The 23,693-nt window shown below is 41.5% G+C and overlaps 1 protein-coding gene across 1 annotated transcript in view; it reads left to right on the forward strand.

Annotated features, from left to right (window-relative positions):
* STAB2 (stabilin 2) overlaps window positions 1-23,693 on the forward strand; it is a 119,567-nt gene that overhangs the window by 30,355 nt on the left and 65,519 nt on the right. Inside the window, exons 17-33 of the mRNA XM_054988859.1 lie at window positions 1,037-1,117; window positions 2,828-2,980; window positions 3,790-3,852; window positions 4,104-4,187; window positions 4,737-4,823; window positions 5,454-5,565; window positions 8,212-8,386; window positions 10,309-10,402; window positions 12,337-12,495; window positions 14,919-15,014; window positions 16,341-16,436; window positions 17,551-17,598; window positions 20,102-20,238; window positions 21,383-21,485; window positions 21,786-21,860; window positions 22,747-22,845; window positions 23,228-23,335. Coding sequence (XP_054844834.1) covers window positions 1,037-1,117; window positions 2,828-2,980; window positions 3,790-3,852; window positions 4,104-4,187; window positions 4,737-4,823; window positions 5,454-5,565; window positions 8,212-8,386; window positions 10,309-10,402; window positions 12,337-12,495; window positions 14,919-15,014; window positions 16,341-16,436; window positions 17,551-17,598; window positions 20,102-20,238; window positions 21,383-21,485; window positions 21,786-21,860; window positions 22,747-22,845; window positions 23,228-23,335 — 1,770 coding nt within the window. The remainder of the gene's footprint in view (window positions 1-1,036; window positions 1,118-2,827; window positions 2,981-3,789; window positions 3,853-4,103; window positions 4,188-4,736; window positions 4,824-5,453; window positions 5,566-8,211; window positions 8,387-10,308; window positions 10,403-12,336; window positions 12,496-14,918; window positions 15,015-16,340; window positions 16,437-17,550; window positions 17,599-20,101; window positions 20,239-21,382; window positions 21,486-21,785; window positions 21,861-22,746; window positions 22,846-23,227; window positions 23,336-23,693) is intronic.

Consider the following 23,693-nt stretch of genomic DNA (forward strand, 5'->3'; position numbering starts at 1 on the left):
CTGATGGATCGCTCAACAGTCCTCATCCAACACTCTAGGCATGAACTCACACTAGTGGTATGCCCAGAGCCAGCGCATCCATTGAGGCAGGTCCGCCCCCCCCCCTCGAGCGCTGAGTCTCCCTTGGCAGCTTTCTTTCTTAGCAGTCTGTCCTCCCTCTCTTTCAGCTGGGACTACCTTTTTATCAGATTCCAACCTGAGGAAAGAGAAGCTGCTCTGCCCACTACAGCCCTGCCCCAGCTGCTTATAAACTCACATTCACTGTACATCTTTTACAAGTTCTGCACGGAGCCAACTCATGCTCTGCACAGACACACATAACCTTGGGGATTGGCTCCTATTTTAAAAAAACCAGCATGCAAATGGGCTCAGAAAGCTGCCTCCAGGGGAGGGAAAGCTTCTGCCTTTCTCCCAAGCTGTTTTCCCCCATGCAAAAAAAAAATGGAGGGGAGGCATTTCCCCATTTTCTCCTGCTCTACATGCAGGTATTATGAGCACGTGCGGCAGCAGAAAGGGGAAAACTTATATATATAAGCCAGTCTCTGAGGTGATCTGTTTCTGTACAGAACGGGGGTTGGCTCCATGGGGAACTCGTAAAGGAAGTAACATATAGAGTAACTGTCAGCTGTACTAGTGGCAGTGTGGTGGTTATGTGTTTTGTTGCTGTCCTTTTCTCTTACAGAAAACCTCATGGTAGTTATTATGAAGAATAAATTAGGCCACAAATCATAAGAGAACTTTGAAGAGCATATGTTTGTGTTTTTCTGCAAGTCTTGCCCTTTCTCTACTAAAACAGGAAATATTTCTTCTGCCACTGTTGCTAGAATTGCCAAATTCCTTTATGGTGTTTGTACACCCAGAGGATATGCTGTGCTGAGCAGGAGCAGCTCGAGCACAGCTTTAGCTGCTGATACGTTTTCATAGGTTACTTTTTTAAAAAACAATGTTATTCAGTAATGATCTCCTATGGAAAAAAATTTAGTATTTAGCAATGCACAGAACATGATCACATTGTACAAATGCTCACTTCTTCCAGCTGGAAGTTGCCAGCCTTATCTCAATAGGGCTCATCAAGACTATGGCTCAACAGTCCATCTACTTTAACATCACTAAAAGGGTAAGTCCAAGAGAAGCTGGTTCTTATTATTTGTTTCACTTTCTCATTTTATCCACTTAAATTACTTCAGGTAGCAAATGTCACCGGCCTCTGACTTCTGAAAGGCCTAGTCTTTATTTAAGCACATATTTAATGAAAGGTATACAGTAACAAAGATTAGGGCAGTTTCCACACGTCTTACCTTCTGTTGGAACATCGTGGAAGACAGTGTCTTTGCATGCAAAATCGCACCAGGAAGATGCTGTCATCTGGGATTTTTGCACAAAATCGTGTCTTCCTAGCATGATTTCACGCGAGAAGATGCTGTCTTCCGCGATGTTCCGGCAGAAGGTAAGACATGTGGAAACGGCCTAGGTTTGGTGAGAGCCAGTTTGGTGTAGAGGTTAAGAGTGGCAGGACACTCATCTGGAGAACTGGGTTTGATTTTTCACTCCGCCACTTGAAGCCAGCTGGGTGACCTTGGATCAGTCACAGCTTTCAGAGCTCTCTCAGCCCCACCAACCTCACAGGTTGAGTGTTGTGAGAATAATAATATCACACTTTGTAAACCATTCTTAGTGGGCATTAAGTTGTCCTGAAGGGTGGTGTATAAATCTAATGTTGTTGTTATTATTCGGTGGCCTTTCATTGAGTTGTAATAGCTTTACATAACATCTAATGTGGAAAGCTGGATCACATATACACATCTTGACTTGGCAAATCACAGCGGACTCCACTTGACTGGAGTGTGTTTGACCAGATGATCCAACGTGATATCTGACTGTTGACTTTTGATAGGGGACAGTTGATTCATGCTACAGTCATCATGATGAGTAAAAAGTCATTAGTCATAACAAAAATGATATAATCACTACAGTAGTGAATGTCCCCCTCTGCCCTTTTTATTAGGGTTGCCTAGCAACTGGCAGGTGGGTTGGGGACAATGACTTTGTGGTGGCTCACTGTCACAAATATGATGTCACTTCCAGAGAAAACCCAGAAGTGATGGTGGTAGCTCAAGAGGTCAGCTGAAAACTCTATGGTTTTACCAAAGTTTCTGGTGATTTGTAGAGCTACTTCCATCACTTCAGGATTTTCCCTAGAAGTGAGATCATCATGCTCATGACACTTCTAATTTTTTTTAATCCCCCCCCCCACATCCATTCAACAGGAGTTTGGGGCCAGGGATACACTGCCCTGATGGAGGGGCTGACAGCCCTCCTTTTTATCTGCCCTTCCTCCAAGAAGCTCAGAGCAGCATACATGGTTCTCCCTTTCCCATTTTATCCTAATCACCCTGTAAACTAGATTAGGCTGAGAGAGAAATTGGCTTTTGAATTTTGACAGAATGGGATTTGAACCTCGCTTTGTTATTTGAAACCCTATACCACACTGGTTCTCAAGCCGAGTTCATAAAACTACTTCTGACAAAGAGAAAAACAATTTGTGGCAACTTCTTAGCATCAAAACTTCTTTTACAAATCAGGCCTTGGGAAGAGTTACCCAAACCCACCATGGTTTGTGAAATGCAAGTCATGCAAATGTGTATGGAGCAGTGTCTGAAGCTATAGCAGTTCTTACTCTTGAAGAGTTAACTGAAGAGAATAGTAACAATGAAGATAGAAACAGCAACAAGGACACAGGATGGCCTAAAAAGATGTAAAATAAAAGCATTGGGAGGTATTGTTTTGAAATTTCAAAATATTCAGTTTATTGCTGTAATTTCTGTAGGGGCAAATCCTGGTCAGTGGTCAGCCAATAGAAGAAACAGATATCATTGCAGAAAATGGTCGGATTTACACACTGTCCGGTGTTCTTATGCCTCCCTCCATAACTCCAGTTCTGCCACAAAGATGTGATGAAGAGAGAACTGAAATTAAACAGGTAGGACCATTCAGAGCAATAAAGCAAAAGGCAGTAGCCAGTAAATACTCTAGCACATGTATAGAGTTCTCCTATGTACAAGGATTTTTCAGTCCATATTAGCGATGAGCACGAACCGCAAGACCAACTAAAGTTCGTCATGAGCTGTGCAGGTTCGTGCTTCGCAAACCAGCAGTTCGTGGAAGCCCATTTTCCCCGAACTTCCACAAAATGGTCTGCCAGTTCGTTTGGTTCATGTTAAACCCCAATACGCCTTTCACTACTAAGTGGCAGGGAAAGGGTCATTTCAATCCCTGGATCAGCTGCTTGTCAGGGGATCTCCCCAACAAGCAGCTGATCCAAGCCTGTGGGGGTGAAGTGCCCCTTTCTGTGTCGCTTCCCACCAGCAGGGAAAGGAGCATTTCAACCCCTGGATTAACTGCTTGTCGGAGATCTCCCTGACAAGCAGCTGATCCAAGCCGGCGGGGGTGAAACGCTCCTTTCCATGCCACTTCACAGCAGCATGGAAAAGGACATTTAAACCCCATGAACCACTGGGGCAAATTTGTGAAAGTTCGTGGTTCGTGAAACGGGAAGCACCATGAACTGCACAGTTCGTTTTTTTCCCGGTTTGTGCCCACCTCTAGTCCATATAATGGAAGGAGCTAATACTCCTGCACATTTATTTATGCATGTGGTTCAGTTCTCTGCATAAGTGGGAACCCTGAGCCCTGGAAAATGTATGAAATAAAACTGTCAAATCATACAGCCATGACATTCACAAGGTAAAGTTACACCTTCCTAGACCATAAATGTACTGCTTGTTTTAGGGTACATGTGGAAAATGCCCGATATTCCACTGGAACAGTTGCCCAGAAGACTCAAAGCCTGTTGTAAGTAAATTTATTCGTTTTATAGTTACCAAAAACATAGACATCCTTACGTCTACTTGTATTACAGTTAAATTTATAACAGTGTTTAAATTATAATGGAATAAATACCAAAAGCACATTATTAATGGTGACCTGTTCTCCAGCTATGTTCTAAATTAGTATCATTCTTGCATTTGTTTTTAATATAGCACCACATGTCTCTGTTGCTTGTAGATGCTCATTTGGATGGCTTTCCTTTTTTAATACTCTAGGATATTGCCAGCAGTAAATGCATTTACTATGACAAGAGCTTCGTAAGACATGGATGTGCTAAATACTGCAATGTAACGGTCAAGGTAAGGAGATGCACAGGATCATTCCACCTGCTGTCTTCTGTGGAGCTAATCCCCTCTTTCTCCCCATGGCTTCTGCTAATGACTATTTGCCACAAACATGTTATTGACCTTTTTGGGCAGTTGCCACAGCTAAAGCAACTCATCATCTCTGGTATTGGCATCTTACGTACAAAGCACATAAAAGAAAAATAACCATCATGCACATTCAAAATCTTTAGGTATATATGATGACCGTCCTTCGAGTGTAGCAGCTGCAATTCATCAAAATAGTAATAAGGGTAAGCCAAGTGGCCTGGGAAGAGTGGCAAAGAGAAGCAGGCAGCTCTAAGAGGCATCAGAGATGGAAAGGGACACGGGCGGTAGATATTCCAAGCATCCACCTTAAATTTCCAAATCCAGATATCTGCCCCTAATTGCAACTTTCTCATCAGAGATGGCTTTTCTAAATGCTCATGAGCTGGTGCATGCATGCACATGCACACACAACTAACAAGCTTGATTGTTGCTCATTTTGCATGGCCATGAAGAAGTGTTTGCTTTATTTCACAGGAGTCTAAGTGTTGTAAAGGATTCTTTGGCCCAGACTGCAATAAATGCCCAGGTGGTTTTTCCAGTCCCTGCTCGGGCAATGGACAGGTAAATGAAGCAAATATATTCAGTATAAGCTGGAGAACATTTGCTTGGCTGAACTTTAAAAGATAGGCCTGATATCCATGAATGGGCTCTGCTTTTGTTGAAATGTGGGTTGACTTTGGCAGGTGCAGGTGTTTTAATGCTATCTCAGTTCCCCTTTGGTGCATAATGAGTTGAGTGAAAAATGTTTATAATTCCCAGAATGAAATGCTGAGTGTGTAGTCAAGATGACTTCACCAGTCATATACATCAAAATGATTCAACCACTTTTCACAAGCCAAGAGTTGCATGAATCAGCTTTGTTAGAGCATTGGGGAACTGCAACTATGATAAGTCTGTCTGTCTGGTTGTGAAATCAGGGGAAAAAATCTATGGCAGAAAGTGGAAATAGTAATATATTTAATTACTGAGTGACAGACATCAAATTAAAGTTTATAGAAGAGTCCAAGAGCATAGACAAAGTACTTGTTAGAAATTTTTTTACCTGTGTTGAGTTTCTTAAGTTCAGAATGGGAACTGCCATCTTGCAGAAAGACTTCTGTCCTTTATCCCCCAAAGAGAAATTTCATACTGGTATGTTTTGCTTGTGAATCTTGATGCACATATTTCAGATATGTTGGTTTCACTTTGTAGTGTATGGATGGAATGAATGGAAATGGAACTTGTATTTGCGATAGTGGATTTGAAGGCTCACTTTGCCAGTTCTGTTCAGACCCCACTAAATATGGACCTCGGTGCAACACAAGTAAGTGCTGACATTTCCTCCTTCGTTGACCTTTTTACAACCTTACAATGTTGCAGAGGAAAGACTTACGCAGTTACACATCACTTGTGGTCAGTTCTCAAGCAGGGTCCTTTTTGCTAGCTACAGCTGCAGCTTTTCCTCAGTGATTATGTTTAGAGATAGGCACGGACAGCAATACAAAGTAAAAAAACCATGAACAGCTCAATCTGTTGTTCACGAACAAGCTGTTCATGAGACCCCATTCTAAACGAACAGGTGATCATTACAAGCCTCGTTCGTTGCTGTTCGTCAAGCCAGACAGTCTGGCACCTGCAATCAATTCCCATGGCAACTCAGGCAGGGATTGTCTGAACTCTGTCTGAACTCCTACTGTTGCCCTGGAGACCCCAATCTAAGCCCAATTTAGCTTGATAGGCAAGTCTTCCTTCCAAGTGTGGACTGGAGCTCCAAATTTGTTACAAGAGGAAAAGACCGGGGGGAGAGGGACTTCCAGCGCTGGCTTTCAGGGAGAGACAGCTGCTGTTAGAGAGACAGGGTGAGTGCATTGGAGCTTGAATTTTCTTTGTGAGTGGTGGGATAGGGATCTACCCCTTCAGGTTCCAGGGCTGCTGCCAGGCTCTGGAGCCAAGCTATTATTTATTATTAGTACCTTTCCTGCTGCCTGCTCAGGTGGGGTTTCTGGGAGTGGTGCAGTAGGGATCTTGATGGCTGGAGAACAGCCTGCTGGCCCCCATGAACAACGAACAATGAACATGTTCATGATAGGATCATGTTCATCAGTGTTCATTGTTCATTGTTCGTGGATGGCAATGAACAACGAACACCATGTTTGGGGTTTTTTTCTGTTCGTGCCCATGTCTAATTATGATAAACTGTGAAGTTAAGTGTGAAATCCATACATTTATCCCGTTTTATTACAGCATATTTTGTCAGCCATTTTATAAAGCTGTCTCATGTCTATTGTCCAACAGCTTGCTCCTCATAAGCAAGATAGCATTCAAATTCAGGAAGGGCCTGCTTCTGGAACTGGGTAGGCAGCACTAATTAACATTTTCCAAGGAGAATCCCATTCAGATTCCTGCCTCAGATAAGGAAGGCAGGATTTTTATCCGAAGAGGAGGTATGACATGTATGCAAAACCTAGAGAAAGAGCAAAATAAAAGTAGAACAACAGGATTTGAGTCCAGTGGCACCTTAGAGACCAACAAGATTTTCAGGGTATAAGTATTCAAGAGTCAAAGCTCCCTTCTTCAGATGCCAAAACAAAAGTAGAAGATTGTGAGAGATCAAAATGGCTTTATACCTTGCCTCAGCCAGAAGTTGAAGGCCTTTTCCCTCTCTCTGCATCATTCTCTAGAGACTAGTCCCACAGGCATGAGGTGTAGAAACCACAACCAGGCACAGAAGGGGGCAAGACTAGGTACTGTGAAGCCCAACAATCTGTCCCTGGGGATAATCACAGAATAGCTATTCTAGTCAAGAATTTTATATGTGTTCTTTATGAATATGAAGGCCTGTATGTTCTGGATGATGGGGGGGGGCAGAGGAATTCTTTGTCTAAGGGCATGTGTCGGCCCTTGATGTCTTTAACCACAACTGAGGCAACCACCTCTTGCATGTTCCCAGACGTTGTGCTGCACAATGGGCCTGAATCACCAGCCACCCCTTGCTGCTGCCTATGGCAGCCACATTCAGTCCTTCAGGAGTCAACAGGTCTATTCCAGATGGTGATTCACGCCCACAGTTGAAGGAGCTTTTGATGCTGTTCCTTGCTTCGGGCCACTAAGAAGATCTCTTGGGCCTGCAGATCTCTCCACCAAATGTAAATGTGAATCACTACCTTGCCCGAAAATTCCATTTCAAAAACTGAAACCTTGTTCATTTGAGCATCTCATCCCAATGCCACCTGAGGTAATGAGTGTGCTTCCAGTAATACCTAGACAGCTCAAGACAATTTCAAGATCTATCTTGCATCCACTTTTCTGGTACTAAGACCCAGGCTAACTTGGCCATCATCCTGGTTTATCTCCAAGCAGTGGCTGTTTGGCCACACCTTTCATCTTTACTGTATTGTTGCTATTTGTCTAAAAAATAATTATGGTTTCAGCATAGACTAAAATGGTCACGCTTTTGGCACTCCAAGCCCTTTATAAGACCATAGTGTCAAAATATATTTTAAAGGGGAGCTTTATGTCAAACTAAATTATTATAGAAAAATAATCCCATCATGAATTATCCTTCAAAAAATGAAACAGCTGAGAATATTTATTCTGCCAATGTATGCTGTTTTAGAGTTCTCCAAGAATCTAGCAAAGAGAGCTGCTATAGCATAGAGGTTAAGTGATTGGGCTGCAAATCAGCATTCTGCTAGTTCAAATCCCACTACTGCCATGAGCTCAGCAGGTGACCTTGGGTAAGCCACTCCTCTCAGCCCCAGCTCCCCAGCTGAATTGTGGGGATAATAATAATACTGACTTTGTTCACTGCTCTGATTGGGGCACTGATCTTTTTAGAAGAGCAATATATGAGTGCAGTTCATCTTTAACTTTAACAGTTTAACTTTAACTTTTTAAAGGCAATCTGATCTCAAGATATAAGTCACTTTGAGTTACTTTATTGACATTTATTTTCCTCATCCTTCCACAGCATGTATGTGTGTTTATGGAATATGTGATAATCGAATAGATAGTGATGGAGCCTGTCTTCCTGGTTCATGCAAAAGTGGATATGCTGGGAAATTATGTGACATGCAGGAGTTTCCATGCATGGAGACTTTTCAGCTCTGTAATGGGCATTGCCTGTTCAGCAATGGTTCCATGAGGTAGGTTCATTATGATCATCTGATAATTATGTGAGCTTACTTAGATGATTCATATGGGATTTATAAGGAGTTTATGGTCATGCGCTCAGTTCTCATTCTTTGTGAGGTGTCCTGTGATACTGTTATGTAGGGTAGAGGGATATACCACACATGGAAAGATACTTAAAATACTCCTTCTTGACTACCCAACTGTTTGTCCAACATCTCAAGAAGTTACCTGTCACTCTTAGTTGTTGTTACTGTCCTCCTTGGATCATTCTTTATAACTCCAAGCCACACTCACTTCTTGTTTCATATACACACACTTCATATTCTCAAGTATTTTTTTTACTCCTCGCCAAGCAAACAATTGCCTTTCTTCTGGCTAGGGAGAGTATTCCAAGTTAAGCCCGCAACAGTGTTATGAAGCTGCTTCTTCTGTAATTTGCTCCTTCACTCTCTTCACCTGGCACAGAGGCCATCTCTGCATCATGAATCTCAGGGTAATGAAGATACTACTTGGTTCCTCCATGGCTAATAAGGTGTCAGTGGTAAATTATCACAGTTGCCTACTACTTTCCCTGTTTAGAATACCAGGATGAAATTGCATATATGCAACGTATCCAATGAAAGGGGTAGTCTAAGGAGCTAACTTACACTGTTGGTTTGTCTAACCCAGGTTGGCAACAGGTCTTCAAGGGTCCACACAGAGGTTTCTCCCATTCCTGCTATTCAAGGCTCCATCTACACATTACAGAGTCCTCAGGGAAAGACACAAGGACTTTGTAACACACATGCACTGAGACTTTAATACCACCCAAATACACATTGGCTTTTTTCTGTTTGTAGCCGCAGCACATAGGGAGAAACAGTTGTAGCTGCCGCCCACACCTCAGGTTTTTTTCATCTGCAAATCATCCCATGGGACCACTACTGACTCCATCATAAAAATCGCATTACTTGAGTTGCTACATGTAAGTTTCACAACAAATCCAATAATGGCTTCATGGGGCAGTTTACGGATGTGGAAAGAACAGGGGGAAAGCTATAGGCAGTTCTCACTGCATTCTGTGGTTGCAAACAGGAAAGATCCAGTTTGTGTCTGGGAGGCACAAAACTCCCATTGCACGTGTGATACAAAGTCCTCATGCTGGTGCACCAGTGGCAGCTGACACCGGGTAGATTGTCTAAAATTTATCTCTCAGTTAGAAGTAAGTGCAGGTTAATACATTACATTCATATGTGGTGGTTATGTCCCAGGGCTCAAGTTTATTGGAAAACAGGAAAAAAGACAATTTTTGAGATATGGGAGTTGGTCCTCCTTAATCTGAAGCCTGAAATGTATCTTTTAAATTGTGTTGATATCATAACTACTTATTCCAGAAAGGTACTGCGATATGCTCTGATCTCTGCCAGAATGGTATTTGCATGTTATTGGAAACAACTGAAATTACCTGACAAATTAGAATGGCTCTTAAAGATTTGGGAATTGTTGTCAATGGTCAAACTAACAGCAATTCAAAATTTTAAAAATATTTTAGATGGTAAAAATTGGCAACAGTTGGCTGACTTTAAAAAAATCTTACACTGTTAGAATGAATGGATAAGAAAGGAATAACTATAACTGTGTACATTCTCTACACTTTTTTAAAATTGTAAACTTGATGTTTTGTTTGCTCTGAATACTGGTTCTGGTTCTGCATCGATCATTTAACTAGAGGCACTAGGGAAGGCGACGGGATTCAGCTCTGGGAAGCTGAAGTTAAATGAACTTGGAGGTTAAATTGATCAAGAAATCTCTCTACCAAAAACCTAGGAGAACTTCTGCCAGTAACAGTAGAGATATTATTATTTTATACCACTGTTTTAAAGATAAAGTAATATGGCTAGCTCCATTTTATATTTTATGCCTACTAATTTTACAAAACCTGGTATATTTTTAGCTGTGCTTGTAAACCAGGATATGAAGGAGATGGAATAATATGCAATGAAATAGATCCTTGTGCTAATTCAGCCTTCCATTGTTGCGGTACTCATGTAAGTATACAGTTCTTTAACATATTGCTTTGCTATAAAAAAACCTATAGAGAATAATCACAGGCATATTTTAAACTCTGCATGTAATCATCCAAATTAATATTTTCATAAACATCTTTTATTGAATGCTTCAAGTTAAAATGGTCGTTACAGAAACTAGAAACAAATTGGTTCAATGGGGTTGTTTTTCTGTAAAAGAACTATGTATGGTGATGCTTTCCAACAGCTGTGTCCTCTTGATATTTTTTAAAATACATATTGCAGATTCACGTGAAAGCCTAACTTGAATAAGAAGGTAAATGCTCCCACCTCAATTTTCTCCTCACTATATAATATGTAGCAAAACTCTTATTCCTTCACTATCCCTAGTCTAATCACTTAAGTGTCTCTCTATCACTTTTTTCATCAAAGAGTAATTTTGTTTGAAAGTATTTTATGTATGTATGTATGTATGTATGTATGTATGTATGTATGTATGTATGTATGTATGTATGTATGTATGTTATTTATAGTTCACCTTACTTAAAGAAACTCAAGGCAGATTACACAGTGCAAGTCGATACAATGAATGTCAACCAAATAAACAATGCAATGGCAGAAATCCAAAAACATGCAGAAATCTGATAGAGAGCTGCAACAATGCTGAAACAAAGCACAAACAATTACACATGGCATGTTAAGCACTGCAGAAGTTACTTAGGTTGAGCATGCTTACAGTGACAAATAATGTACAGTAGTATCAGCTGCAGTTCCTCTCCTTTACCAAAGCACCATTCTGGGCCATTTCCTTACAATATGGCCCTCCTACCTACATAGAAAAGCTCTCCAGAATAATTCAGTAGATTGGTAGCCTGGAGACATTTTATAGCTTTTGGCATAACCCACCAGGATATTCTCCTACACAATCACTTTTAAATTCATGGGAGCTATGGAAGCGTACATCAATGGAATATTAGAAGTACTCTTGATCAGTTCATACTCATTTTGAGAATGGCTTGTAGTGTGACACTTCTCAGTTGATTGTGCTTTCTGCTCTTTCTATCTATAACTCCTTTTGGAAACATGCATGTGTATGAAATTCACTGAAGAATATGAACATAGAAAAAGTGCTTATGGATTAAGAGAGAGGATTTATTCCCTCTTGAAGACAAAAGTTCAGGAACCAAACAAAGAAGAAATTAATGCAGAAAATTTATTTGGGAGGCCGTGCTTCTCAAAGAATAAGAAATTTTTAAAACTCCTTTGGGGTGATTTAAATTCAATATGATCCATGCACAACATAATGTTATATACTTCCAAGTTTTTCAGTATTTTTACATATCATGAGAAAAGGACCCACAATAAGCATGAGCATCCTGGGTCTAAAGCCATTTCTTCACCTCCTTAAATAGCAGCAAGCTCCTGGAATGCTGGCAGCTTCTTCATGCAATGTTGTTTTTTTTAAACGGCTGCAGGGCGTTTTTTCAGGGCAAAGAAGCCACCAGTGTTCCAGGAGCGTGCCGCTATTTTAAGGAAGTGAGGAAACTGCCTAATTCTATGTTGTGTAAAATCACTAAACATGAGATGGGAGAATGATAGTAGTTATGTTTACTCAGGGCTTTTTTTCTGGGAAAAGAGGTGGTGGAACTCAGAGAAAATGGTCGGCGGCGCAAAGGGCGATCTAAACGCCCCTCTGTCTGGAGATCAGGGGGCGGGGCCACCAGCCATGTGACCATTTTCAAAAGGTTCCAGAACTCCGTTCCACCGCATTCCTGCTGAAAAAAGCCCTGTGTTTACTCCAGAGAACTCCATGAATGAAATCTAGTCAACTGTCCAACATTTAATTACTACATTGTACTGTATTACTGAAATGGCCCAAGGGCCTACTAAATTTCAGTCTTGTCCCCTGTAGATGATTGGCTATGTCATCTCTTATGTTCTCATTATATCTGCAGGCAGACTGCATTGTTACTAGTCCCGGAAGCTATGAGTGTTTGTGCCAGCCAGGATGGACGGGGAATGGAAGAGATTGCTCAGAAATTAATAACTGCTTGCTGCCCAATTCTGGAGGGTGTCATAGTAATGCTACCTGTCTACACATAGGTCCCGGTCAAGTAAGCTAAATCTGCTTCCTTTACTTGTGTGCCACAAAAATCTCCTGTAGTCTTTCTCCATGTATTTAATACCAGCTGACAAATTAAACAAGATAAGTTTTTTTAAGGAATGAAGACAGTAAAGGGGGACAATGCTCTACCTTATTTATTTCTGAATTTCAGGCTGCCATTTTAGCAGGCTCAACTCCTAAACAAAATTAACATCCTGTTTGTGGCCTGTACCACACCTGCTTTCCCTCCAGCGCGTGCATCTTCTTCCTCTCTACATATAAAATGTCTCTGTTTTCGTGGACTTTTATGCTAGTTGCTTCCCAATTGGCTCTATACTGTTTCAGATGATTTTTTCTGATCTACATAGGGTTTGCCCCAATTAAATGGATGCTGGTTTATCTTGACTTTTTCTAAAAAGCGAGAACATGCCAGATCTGATTCCTATGCAGATGTAAACATTTGTCTTTCATCCTAGACCCATCCCCCTGTGAGATGATTGGACCATTTGGCTCCTCTCCTCCTCCCCCCACCCTCAGGAACCAGGCGTGTGTGTGTGTGTGCAGCTTCCCTGTGAGGCAGCCTCCCTGGGATCTTTGGCCTGCCACAGCTTCTGCTGCTCTGGGGTGGAAGTGCACCTCATGGTGCCTCACCACATTCTCCCCTCTTAGCCAGAATGTTGAGGATTGGCTACTTTGTCAGTTTGTGTACAATGAGGCCAGCATTTTCACAGGATCTTTATTTCAATCAGAACTCCTTTTCCAGTAAGATGGGGCAGGGGGAGTTGTGTGAACAATTAATGCTGGAGAGAAATCCAAACCCAATGCAGACATGTGTAATGACGAGACAAGCAAGGATGGGCCAGATAAATGAGTTTTCACTTCTGAAAAGATCAGGAGCAAAGCAAAAGTGCAAAAAGGGTCCTAGATAGGTTAAGCTTATCTAGTTTTAATAGTAACTGTAAAGTTTGTCCTCTAGTTTTGAGGGTAATATCTGTGACATCTTCTCAGCAGGATGTTCAGAAAGCAGATACTGGCAGGATCATGAGTAAAGCATGTTCTGTTGAACCTAGAATATGAATAAAACATGTTCTAGAATTGTATCTTTTGTCATTTTTCAACCACTGAGCTTCAGTCCTTGCATCTCCATGTGCAACCTCTGAAGAAGACACAATACAAGGCTGCCACCTGTTTCTTTCTGATCCAGGACATTGTAGATATAGCTTGAGGGGGATTTGGGTCCACTAGCACCTTAGAGGCCACCAAGATTTTCAAGGTGTAAGCTTTCAAGAGTCAGAGCTTCCTTCTTCAGACCAACACAACTACCTACCTAAAACTAGGTACAGCAGTGATGCTTGCATTGCCAACCATTTCAGTCATTAGAACAGCACTGCCCCATGTCTACAAGCATGCTTTTCACTAAATACACAATAAAAGCCCAGATGACAAGGCACATACAATAAAGATGTGGAAGGCTATTAGGATCATTCCCACTGACTCTGTACATTCATCAGAACTTCTGAATACTGCCTATACAAGAACAAACTTTCCATGCTTAGGGGCTGTTCTGGATGAATATGTGGTATGGAGGCTAAGACCAGAGAGAATGATCCCAGCTCCCTTCTACAAATTAACTGTACACAGCACCATTCAGAGGGGAGAAGGCTGTTTGGCCTGAACCGCAATCTCAAAAGGGGCCTCAAAACAGGCTTTAAAATCTTCATTAAATTGTTTAAAATTCAGATTATGTCTCACTCCAATATTGGTGCCTTATTTTGTTCTCATGTGTTATCATTTTTTCATTTTTATTACACCAAGGATCCTCAAAAGCTGGCAGAGGCCTGGGGTCTCCGGACCTCAGAGAAGATCTCATAACATTTGAGACTCAGGGAAAGAGAATAATAGGGTTTTCAGCCAGTGGCTGGCACCCAGTGGAAGACTGGGGGAACAATTACATAGGGTGGTGATGATCAGCAGTGCCATGGCTTCACTTCCAGGGAAAACCCAGAAATGACATCATCACAATGCTCTAGGATTCATTGGAAACTCTATGGTTTTAAGATGACGTTACTTCTGGGTTTACCTGGAAGTGACACAATGGCATTGCCAAAAACCAATTTTTTTCACACCACCCTACTGAGATCATCGAGGACTATAGCAGGAGACCTGGCAGCTCTAGAAAATAATCCGCTTGCAAAGTTAGGACATGGTGAAATGGCTTGTGGAATAGAATGTTGAGCTCTTAGTGTATTTATATACATGACACAGTCTTCAGCTGTAGCATGACATCATGAACTGCTCAAGCACAAGCCAATGAGCTGACACCAAAGTCCTTGAACTTTATCATGAATTCTTATAGAAAAATCAGCAACTCTTGGGGATTGATGGGTTATTTTAATGTTCATAACTTTATATTGTGTTTTCCATGTATTGTAGAACAAATGTGAATGTAAAGAAAGGTTTCAGGGCAATGGATATGAATGTGAACCCATAAACCCTTGTCTGGAAAAAAATGGAACATGCCACCCTCTGGTAAGTTGTTCAGTAAGTTTACAAAGTATCCCAAATGCTTTGTGCAATGTTTATTGTTATTAATATATACCAAAATAAGACATGACTATCAGAAAGAATTGCATTTTCCTATGAATGTATTGAATGTTTGGGTTCTCCAATACCGAACTGTTTATTTTTGTATTAATATGGCTGCAATTTTTATTATTTTTCATGATACTGATTGCCTAGAAGCAATCGATCCATCTCTTAGCAGAGTCTGCTAATAAGTACCTGACATGGCCTGTTTGGACTATTTGAGAAACCAATATGTGTATAGTGACATAGATTGCTGGACTTTGGCTGGGGAGACCTGCGTTGCAATTCTAGCTCTTCCATGGAGCACAGAGTCATTTGAACTAGTCACTGTCTCTCAGTCTAATATACAGTATTTACTGATAAGCAAGATTAACAATGCAATCCTAAACAGAGTTACTCCAATCTAAACCCACTGAAAGCCAGTTTGGTGTAGTGGTTAAGAGCGCGGGACTCTAAACTGGAGAACTGGGTTTGATTCTTCTCTCCTCAAAGCCAGCTAGGTGACCTTGAGTCAGTCACAGCTTCTAGTTCTCTCAGCCCCACCCACCTCACAGGGTGATTATTGTTGTGGGGATAATAATGGCATAGTTTGTAAACCACTCTGAGTGGGTGTTAAGTCATCCTGAAGGGTGGTATATAAATCGAATGTTGTTGTTGTTGTTGTTGTTGTTATAAATCATTGCACTGTAAGTTTTCTTTCCATGTATGCCATCAAAAAAGGGGGGAGTCATGTTATATTCACATACAAGTTGCAATTATGTCCAATAATAAAAATAATTTTGCACATAACATGAGGGGCATTGTCTTGCATTCAGGGCTTTCTTTCTTTTGAGGGAATATGGTACCTCACAAGGCAATTGTGAGGGGAAAATGCAATAGCCCTATATGTGCCATCCTGAAGATAGGTAGAATATAATGAGTATATACTTTCTCTACCTCTCTGTTTGCATGTTTGCACTCAGGAGATGTTTACAAGAAACAGAATCACTAGAGATGGTTAAAACCTACCTACCATGATTTGGAAGGGGCTGGAGTTTTCCAAGCTTCTGTGAAAATTTCTAGAGAAAGCTTGAGATCTTCCCAATATTTCTCCAAAGATCAAAAGGCCCAGCCTAAGGAAGCTCCTCCACCACTGCTGGACCTCTCCCTCTCCCACACATACTTTGTTAAACAAACTGAAGAGAAAAAGGAAGCCAACTCTCCTTCTTTGATTGGTTTTGCACAATGTGAGCATGTAGCACACTGCTTAGATTTTGTTTCTCTTCTCAGGCAATTTGCCAGTTATCAACTTCTAAGGTCTGGGAATGTGTGTGTCCAAAGGGCTATGAAGGAGATGGCAGCATATGCTATGGAAATGCCGTGGATGTGAGTAGAAAACTATCGTTTGCAAAAAAGATCTTGCCCAGTTCACTTTTCTCAGCATTAGACAACATCTGATATATTTAACAAACCAAATATCTACAAGATCTACATGACACACTGCTTATCACTGCAGCTCTGCCATCAGTGATCAGCAGTATCTGCCACAAATATACGTCTCTTACAGTAGTTTAGAACTAGAGGTTATAAAACATAAATAATAAGTCCTGTGGATGGAGTATTTGTTAGAGATGCCTCTGAATTCTGCTGCCCCAGGAATCCAGGCTACATTTTGAAGTTTTACATTATTTTCTGAGCATGGAGCTTACTGGATTCTGTTGGCCAAACTTGTACAAGAAGGAATCTTGCAAGAGTTGGGAACTGGTACACATGGTTTGTCAATTGTTTTCAGAGGCCCAGGGAAGCATGGAAGATTATCTGTTGGCAGAGTGATTGCTCAGAGTAACAGGAAAAGAGACAGAGATAGGGTCCTAGCCACCTTGCCCTGAAATAGCCTCACAGAGAAACGGCCCAGAGAGTAGCAATCTGGAGATAGACAAGAAATGATGCTCCTGAAAGGGATAACAATTGTAAGACATAAAAGGCAAACTGTGTTGCCGACAACTCACTTCTTATCCCTGCGTAGGTGCAGTACACAGGGATAAGAAGCAAGTTGGGGGGTAAAACAGTTTGCCTCCTTGCTGCCTCCTCAGGACATCCAGAGGCCCAGAAAGACCCGGCACAGCTGTGGGAAGGTTCAGTGCAGCAGCAAGGCCTGCCCAAGTTCCTACAGCAGCCAGGGGCGGGGCTCCCTGCCACCTTTGTGGGGTCTTGTGCCATTTGCACTTGTGCTGCTTGCACACATCAAGCAGCAGCTGAGGGATCGGAGGAGGGAGCCCCCATATTTCCCCTGATCCCCGCCTCGACTGATGCCATGGGGGGAGATGTGGGGGGAGTTCTGCTAGGGCCCGTTGTATTTTCCCAAGCAACAAGCCTTATTGCTAGTCCCAGTAATAAACTAACAGGATACTGATTGTCCAAAGATGGCAGGAGTTGAAAATGGGGACATTGTACATTGAACTCTCCCCAATTGTCATTTTCCCTTTCTCTGTATTCTCAGGCATTGTCTTCTCTTCCAGAAGCAGCCAGATTTAATGAGTGGGTTAATGTGAGTATAATTTAAAAGGGTGTTTGTTTGTTTGTTTGTTTGTTTGTTTGTTTGTTTGTTTGTTTGTTTGTTTGTTTGTTTGTTTGTTCGTTCGTTCGTTCGTTCGTTCGTTCGTTCGTTCGTTCGTTCGTTCGTTCGTTCGTTCGTTCGTTCGTTCGTCCGTTCGTTCGTTCGTTCGTTCGTTCTTAAGTTGGTTCTCTGCCCAAAAGCACCAAGGCAATGTACAACTTTAAAATGTAGTTTAACACACTACATCCCATATACAAAACCAAACATAATTAACAAGAGCACCAATAAACCACTAAAATAATATCAGCTCCCCCCCCCCAAATACTTTGATTACAGTCTGTTAAGAATGTGCAAGCATATGAATAAAGTTAGCAGTAATATCATGAGCAGCCACAGTAAAAACCTAACAATTGATAAGCAGCTGAGCAAAGCATCTCAGTGTGGACTGGCCTTTTAACTTAACCAGGAAAATTCTCTGGAGGTCCTCTCAGCTCCACCTTGGCAAGCAACAGTGACAGGTGTAGGCTTGCTGATTACTTTCCTTTCCACAGCCACCGCCAAGGTCTGAGCCAATGGGCACCTGCAGCACTGCCCCATAGGGCCACTTTTCCCAGACCAGATGGTGGCAATGATGACAAGAGAAGGTTCAACCACTGTGCCACCTCTATTACCCTCCATGCAAGGGTTTGGACCCCACTAGCAGTGGGAAAGAGGAAGTAACAGGCAAGTCTATTCTTATCAACGCTGGCTTAATTTGCTCCTCGGCCGTTTTAACATCTCAGTTCACCCTTGAAAGCTGTTGTGTCTGGCAACATGCCATTAAGGAGTTTGTTAAGATACACGTTCCCTTGGCAGAGAGTTTCCTTATATGGGTGCCATAACAGAAAAGGCTCTGTAACATCACTTATCAGACCTTATTCAGCAAAGGATGGAATATGGAGCAGGGCGTCTCCTCTAATATGTTCAAAATGGTTCCAGCAGTACATAAATTTTTCTGTTCTGGCATTTCAAGCATATCCCTTCCATATCTAGCATATGGATGACCTTGGGGCAGTCAGTCACATACTGTCAACCTAACCTACCTCAAAGGATTGTTGTGAGGAAAACATGGAGGCGAGAACAATGTAAGCCGCTTTAGATCACCACTGGGAAGAAAGGTGGTGTATGAAGTAAGTAAATAAATGAATAAATAAACCTTTTGACCAGTATGTTTCTCATTTTCTAAGTGAAGAATACTTCTATTAAAAATAGTCATGATGAAATCAGGTGTCTGACGAGTACACAAATCAGGTTCTTCATCCCTTGGTAACTTGTTGCAAACTCCCATATATAAATGCCTTATTCAAACCAGACCAGGCCAGTATTGTCTCCATCACCAGCTCTCCAGAGTTTCAACCAAACTCATCTTTCTCATCTGAGATCCCTCACTTGGAGATGCTGGATACAGAACCTGAGACCTTCTATATGTGAATCACATTCTTTACCTCTGAGGGCTTAATTATATGCTATATTCTGTTTTTCTGTCCCCATGTCTGCCCTAGTAACATGTTCCTCAGATTTCACATTTAATCAGGACAGAGGGGAAGAGCCACATGAAGACACGTACGGATATTCAAATGGACACCATTAGGGGTAGTTGTAACTGTACACGAGAGAAGTATAATGCCTGGTTAGGCCCTGATCAATGACCCTCTAAGAATAAGATGACTTAAAGACTAAACCTCTGGATGGCAGGGTTGGGTATGTTCCTGGCAAGCAGGAGCACCGGGACCCTTAGTAGGATAGACAAAGGTATAGGTTTCATATGTCCTGTTCCCCCAAGAACATGCCGGACTCATGAATCAGTTCTATGGCAGTTGTTTAGTCAAGGCTTCATACAGTCATGGCAAGGAAGTGTTAACACACCTTTCCTGCCACATGACCCACACATCCCTCTCACTATTCCGTCATACACCACAATAAGCACCTTGCTGCTGCTTTAGAAGCGTGCCTTAACAGGCTGCCTGGCCAAGCTGCCCCACGACCCCACCCTCTCCCAGATGTTGCTGCTGCTGCTGATCTTGGTTGCCCTGCTGAGGCCTAGCATTGTCAGCCAAAGGCTGCTCCACCTGAGACATGCCCGGCCCTCCTATTAGCCAGCTGCTCAGTGTTGCATGGACACCCTTTGCTTTCCACCAGCATCTCTCAGCTCTCTGTGGGCTGCCATGCTGCTGGCCCCTGGTGGATATGGTCCCCCGGTGGCCTGACCCTGTCACATCCTGTCAGTCAGCAGTATTTCCTGCTCTTTGGGGTTTTTTTAGGAGATGGGGAAAAATTCTTCTCTTTCCACAAAACTCTGACAATAAAGTAACTCATGGAATTCTGAGGTCAGAATAAATTATTATATAATTGCTAGTTTCCTTTTTTTTAAATCTCATTTTTTGCTAACTACCTGGACTTCCTTTCAGCCGCAGAAGCCTTTTCATGTGTTGATACATTATCTCCTTTGATTTAGACAGGTACAATTACAGCACTACTGACAGAAATGTCAAATCTAACCATCTTTGTGCCTTCTCAACAAGCAATCGAAAACATGGACCGAGATGAGAGAGCTATTTGGATGTCAAAAAGCAATATTCCAGCCATAATAAAGTGCGTTGGGTACTTCTGTCATAATCTTTGTTTGTTTATAATTTACAGAAGATATGAAAGACTTTACAAGAATTGCCTCCTTAATTCTTATAACAACCTTGTCAATCAGACACAAATGCAAGTGGAGAGTTAAATAGAAGTTATACATGAGGGGCTATGGATAGAAAGTACTAATTTACCTAAGAAGGCTACCAAGAATGTACCAGTCTTCCAGTGTTTCATTCATGCTGCGCCTTGTGTGCTAGGTCAACAATTTTCTATCTTTTTCAAAAAACTGACTTCTTCAGTTTTCATGGAAAAGTTTTGATTGACCTGGAATACAACTTTTTTGCCCTTAAAGACATGTCTGCCATGTACATGATGACCCTTCTCTATTCATGGGGTGATTTCTCTATTTTTTGCGGAATAAGAGAAATAGACTCTAGTCTTGCGAGTACCTATCAACCCTTAATCTACTTTCAAATTCCTCTGGGGAAGTATAATTAAATAAGTAATGAAGAGCAGTGTGAGGACATTCTTGTAATAGTCTACATTTCCTGTTGCCAGAAGTCCACAAATACCCTGCTATCACAAGAAAAGGGTGTTGGGTAAATCTTTCCTCTGTTTTCTTGCTACCAAATTCATTCTTTTCCTCCATATTTGTGGACTTTCACCAACAGGATATGTAAACTGGCTAAAATGCAGGTATCCATCCATATCTCAAGCACTGCAAAACAAAACAAAGATTTACATCTTCGTAACAAAGCAGAATCCGGGACACATTTCATACATTGTCATTAGTAATGTGGAAACCACTTACTTCTGGCTTCTTGCACGCCAGACCTGATGCAGTTTATATCCAAGGATCATATGTAGAGTATCAGTCCTTAGGTTCCTTTCCACCTAATCATTGCCCCATCAGAATAGAACGTGGTCTTTAAGTGGTGAGGGTGTTCAGGTGACCATCATTTTCCCCAGCCAAGTGAATCCTGGATACAAACTGGCCAGCAACATTGGAGAACAAACTACAGAGGAGCAGTTCCTATACCGCAAACAGTAACATAGGAAATCTCTCCTGATCAAAGCAGTAATGAGCTTCCATCCACTGTGTAGGAAAATAATCACGACTTCTGACATCATTGAAACTTAATTGCGTTTCCATTAGGTATCACATATTAGATGGAGCCTACACAGTTGCTGACCTCCAGAACATGTCTTTGTCTAATGATCTGCATGAAGACTTTCTACCAGCATCCAGAGGAAATGGAGTAAGTATACCAGTATTCTGATCAAATTTGTTAAAATATCTTCCTGGGGTAGTCTCATATTTCTGTAGAGTTCTTTTGCAGGCCTGGAGTCTCTCTTAGTTCCTTAGTAGCATATGAAATATGGTTTCTTTGCTTAATTGGACAATCTTTTACATTTTTAAAAGCAAGCAAAATTTTAGACTTGTTTCTCCCTTCTGCACCTCTTCTTAGATACATTTAAAATACTATACAGATCTCAAGCGAGTGGTGACTAAATGTTTGGGAAAGTTATCATACCTTTTTCCTTCTCCTCCTTTGCAGAACCATGTTGCTGGAACCAACATTGTGGCTGGCGACATTGTAGCTACAAATGGGATCATACACATTATTGATAAGGTATTTGCATGCATTTTACAAAAGGCAGAAGAAATAATCTAATTATTTTTTTTAAAAAATGTGTGTTAGAATAGAGATTCAAGTAAGGAAAAGGCCTTTTTGGAGCCATATGAAATTCTTTCAGTGAAAGCAACTTCCATTTTACCATGGCTGTTTCCATACAACTTACCAGCTGACGAAACATTCTGCAAAACACCCGGAAGATAGCGTCTTCTCGCACGAAATCATGCCAGGAAGATGCTTTCATCTGGGAGTTTTGTGTGAAGTACCGTCTTCCTGGCATGATTTTGCGCGAGAAGACACTATCTTCCGGGTGTTTTGCAGAATGTTTCGTCAGCCGGTAAGTTGTGGGGAAATGGCCTATGTTATCTCAGATTTATAAGCAGGGCCAGTTCCAGGCATTTTGCTGCCTCGGTCTCATTGTTTTCTCCAGTGCCACAAGCAGTCAGGTTGAGAAGGCAATATCCATTTCCTCCCAAATTGCTAATGGCTGGGAGCAAATCAAGCCCTCCAATGTGTTGCTGCCTCCCTCGCTGAACAACTCCCAACCAAACATTTGGTGGTTTGGTTGGAGAACTAGTCCTATTTATAAGAACAAGCGCCCAATAAAGGTCTGCAGAACTTTTTAACCTTCTGGTTATACTTTTTTTTTAAGAGGGAGGTGTCATATAAATCTTTACAATTCTGTATTTCTTATGAAAACCTTAATGGCTTATGTCTGTAGCAGTTATACTGTTATGGACTGATGCAGACATTCTTACTTTCTTCTTAAGTGGCTGTTTGGGAGGATTGTCACCATCTTCCAGATTATGTTATATTTAATTCTAAATGCTGAGCCTTCCTTCTGCATTTGCCCACTGATTTAAACTGTGCTTTTTTTACTCAGGTTCTTACACCCCGCAGAGGAGTGAGGTCCACACCACCAAAACTTCTTGTCCGTTTAGAACAGATGCCGGACTACACCATTTTCAGGGGTTATATTATTGCAAGTATTAATGGTTTTTTTCTTAGAACTGGCATGTCATGTTAGATCTGTAATAGCACATTATTAAATTTTCTCACTTCCTTCAAATTCCCCCTCGGAACTCATCACCCAAAAGTGAATTTGGGCAGAACCTAACCCCCCCTCCCAACTATAACTAAATCTAAGCCACATATAATTGCAATACATGCAGATTATTCCTGTTTATCCACACCTCCACTTCCCTCCTGTTGTGTCTCATATGTAAAATTTTAGATTGTAAATTCCTCGGGGCAGAGATGCATCATCTTGTCCTTTGCAAAGAGCCCATCCATGTACATTGATAAATACTTTTTAAAACAAGATAAAGTAAAAATATATTTGTCTTTTTTTTTTTACATAACAGCAATATAACCTGGCAAGTGAAATAGAAGCAGCTGGCACTTACACCATTTTTGCCCCAGATGACTATGCCATTAAAAGTTATCTCAAGAGTAAACAGTTGTCCTCTCTGGTAGGTATTGGTTTAGAAGTTCTCAAGTAAACATCGGTGTAGTAATTCTAAAAATTTTATTCAGGCATAACTGCTCGAGAGCAATTTTACCAGAGAGTTTTAGTGGAGTCTAAGAGTGTCGCAGCAACATGATGGCATCACTTCCAGGGTCACCCTCAAAGTGACATCTCATCATCAGAAATGCTATGTAATCCCCTCCTCCATTCTTCCCACTGCTTCATCAATTGATGATGGATAACTAGCCTGTCAATAACCTAGGCTATCATGGGGAGTTCTCCCATCATAACAGGATACCTAGCAGTCCTTCTGCAGGGGCAGACTTAAGACTTCCCTTCTGGTGCACCACAGTCCCAATTCA

The sequence above is a fragment of the Eublepharis macularius genome, chromosome 9 (assembly GCF_028583425.1).
Source record: "Eublepharis macularius isolate TG4126 chromosome 9, MPM_Emac_v1.0, whole genome shotgun sequence".
NCBI lineage: Eukaryota > Metazoa > Chordata > Lepidosauria > Squamata > Eublepharidae > Eublepharis > Eublepharis macularius.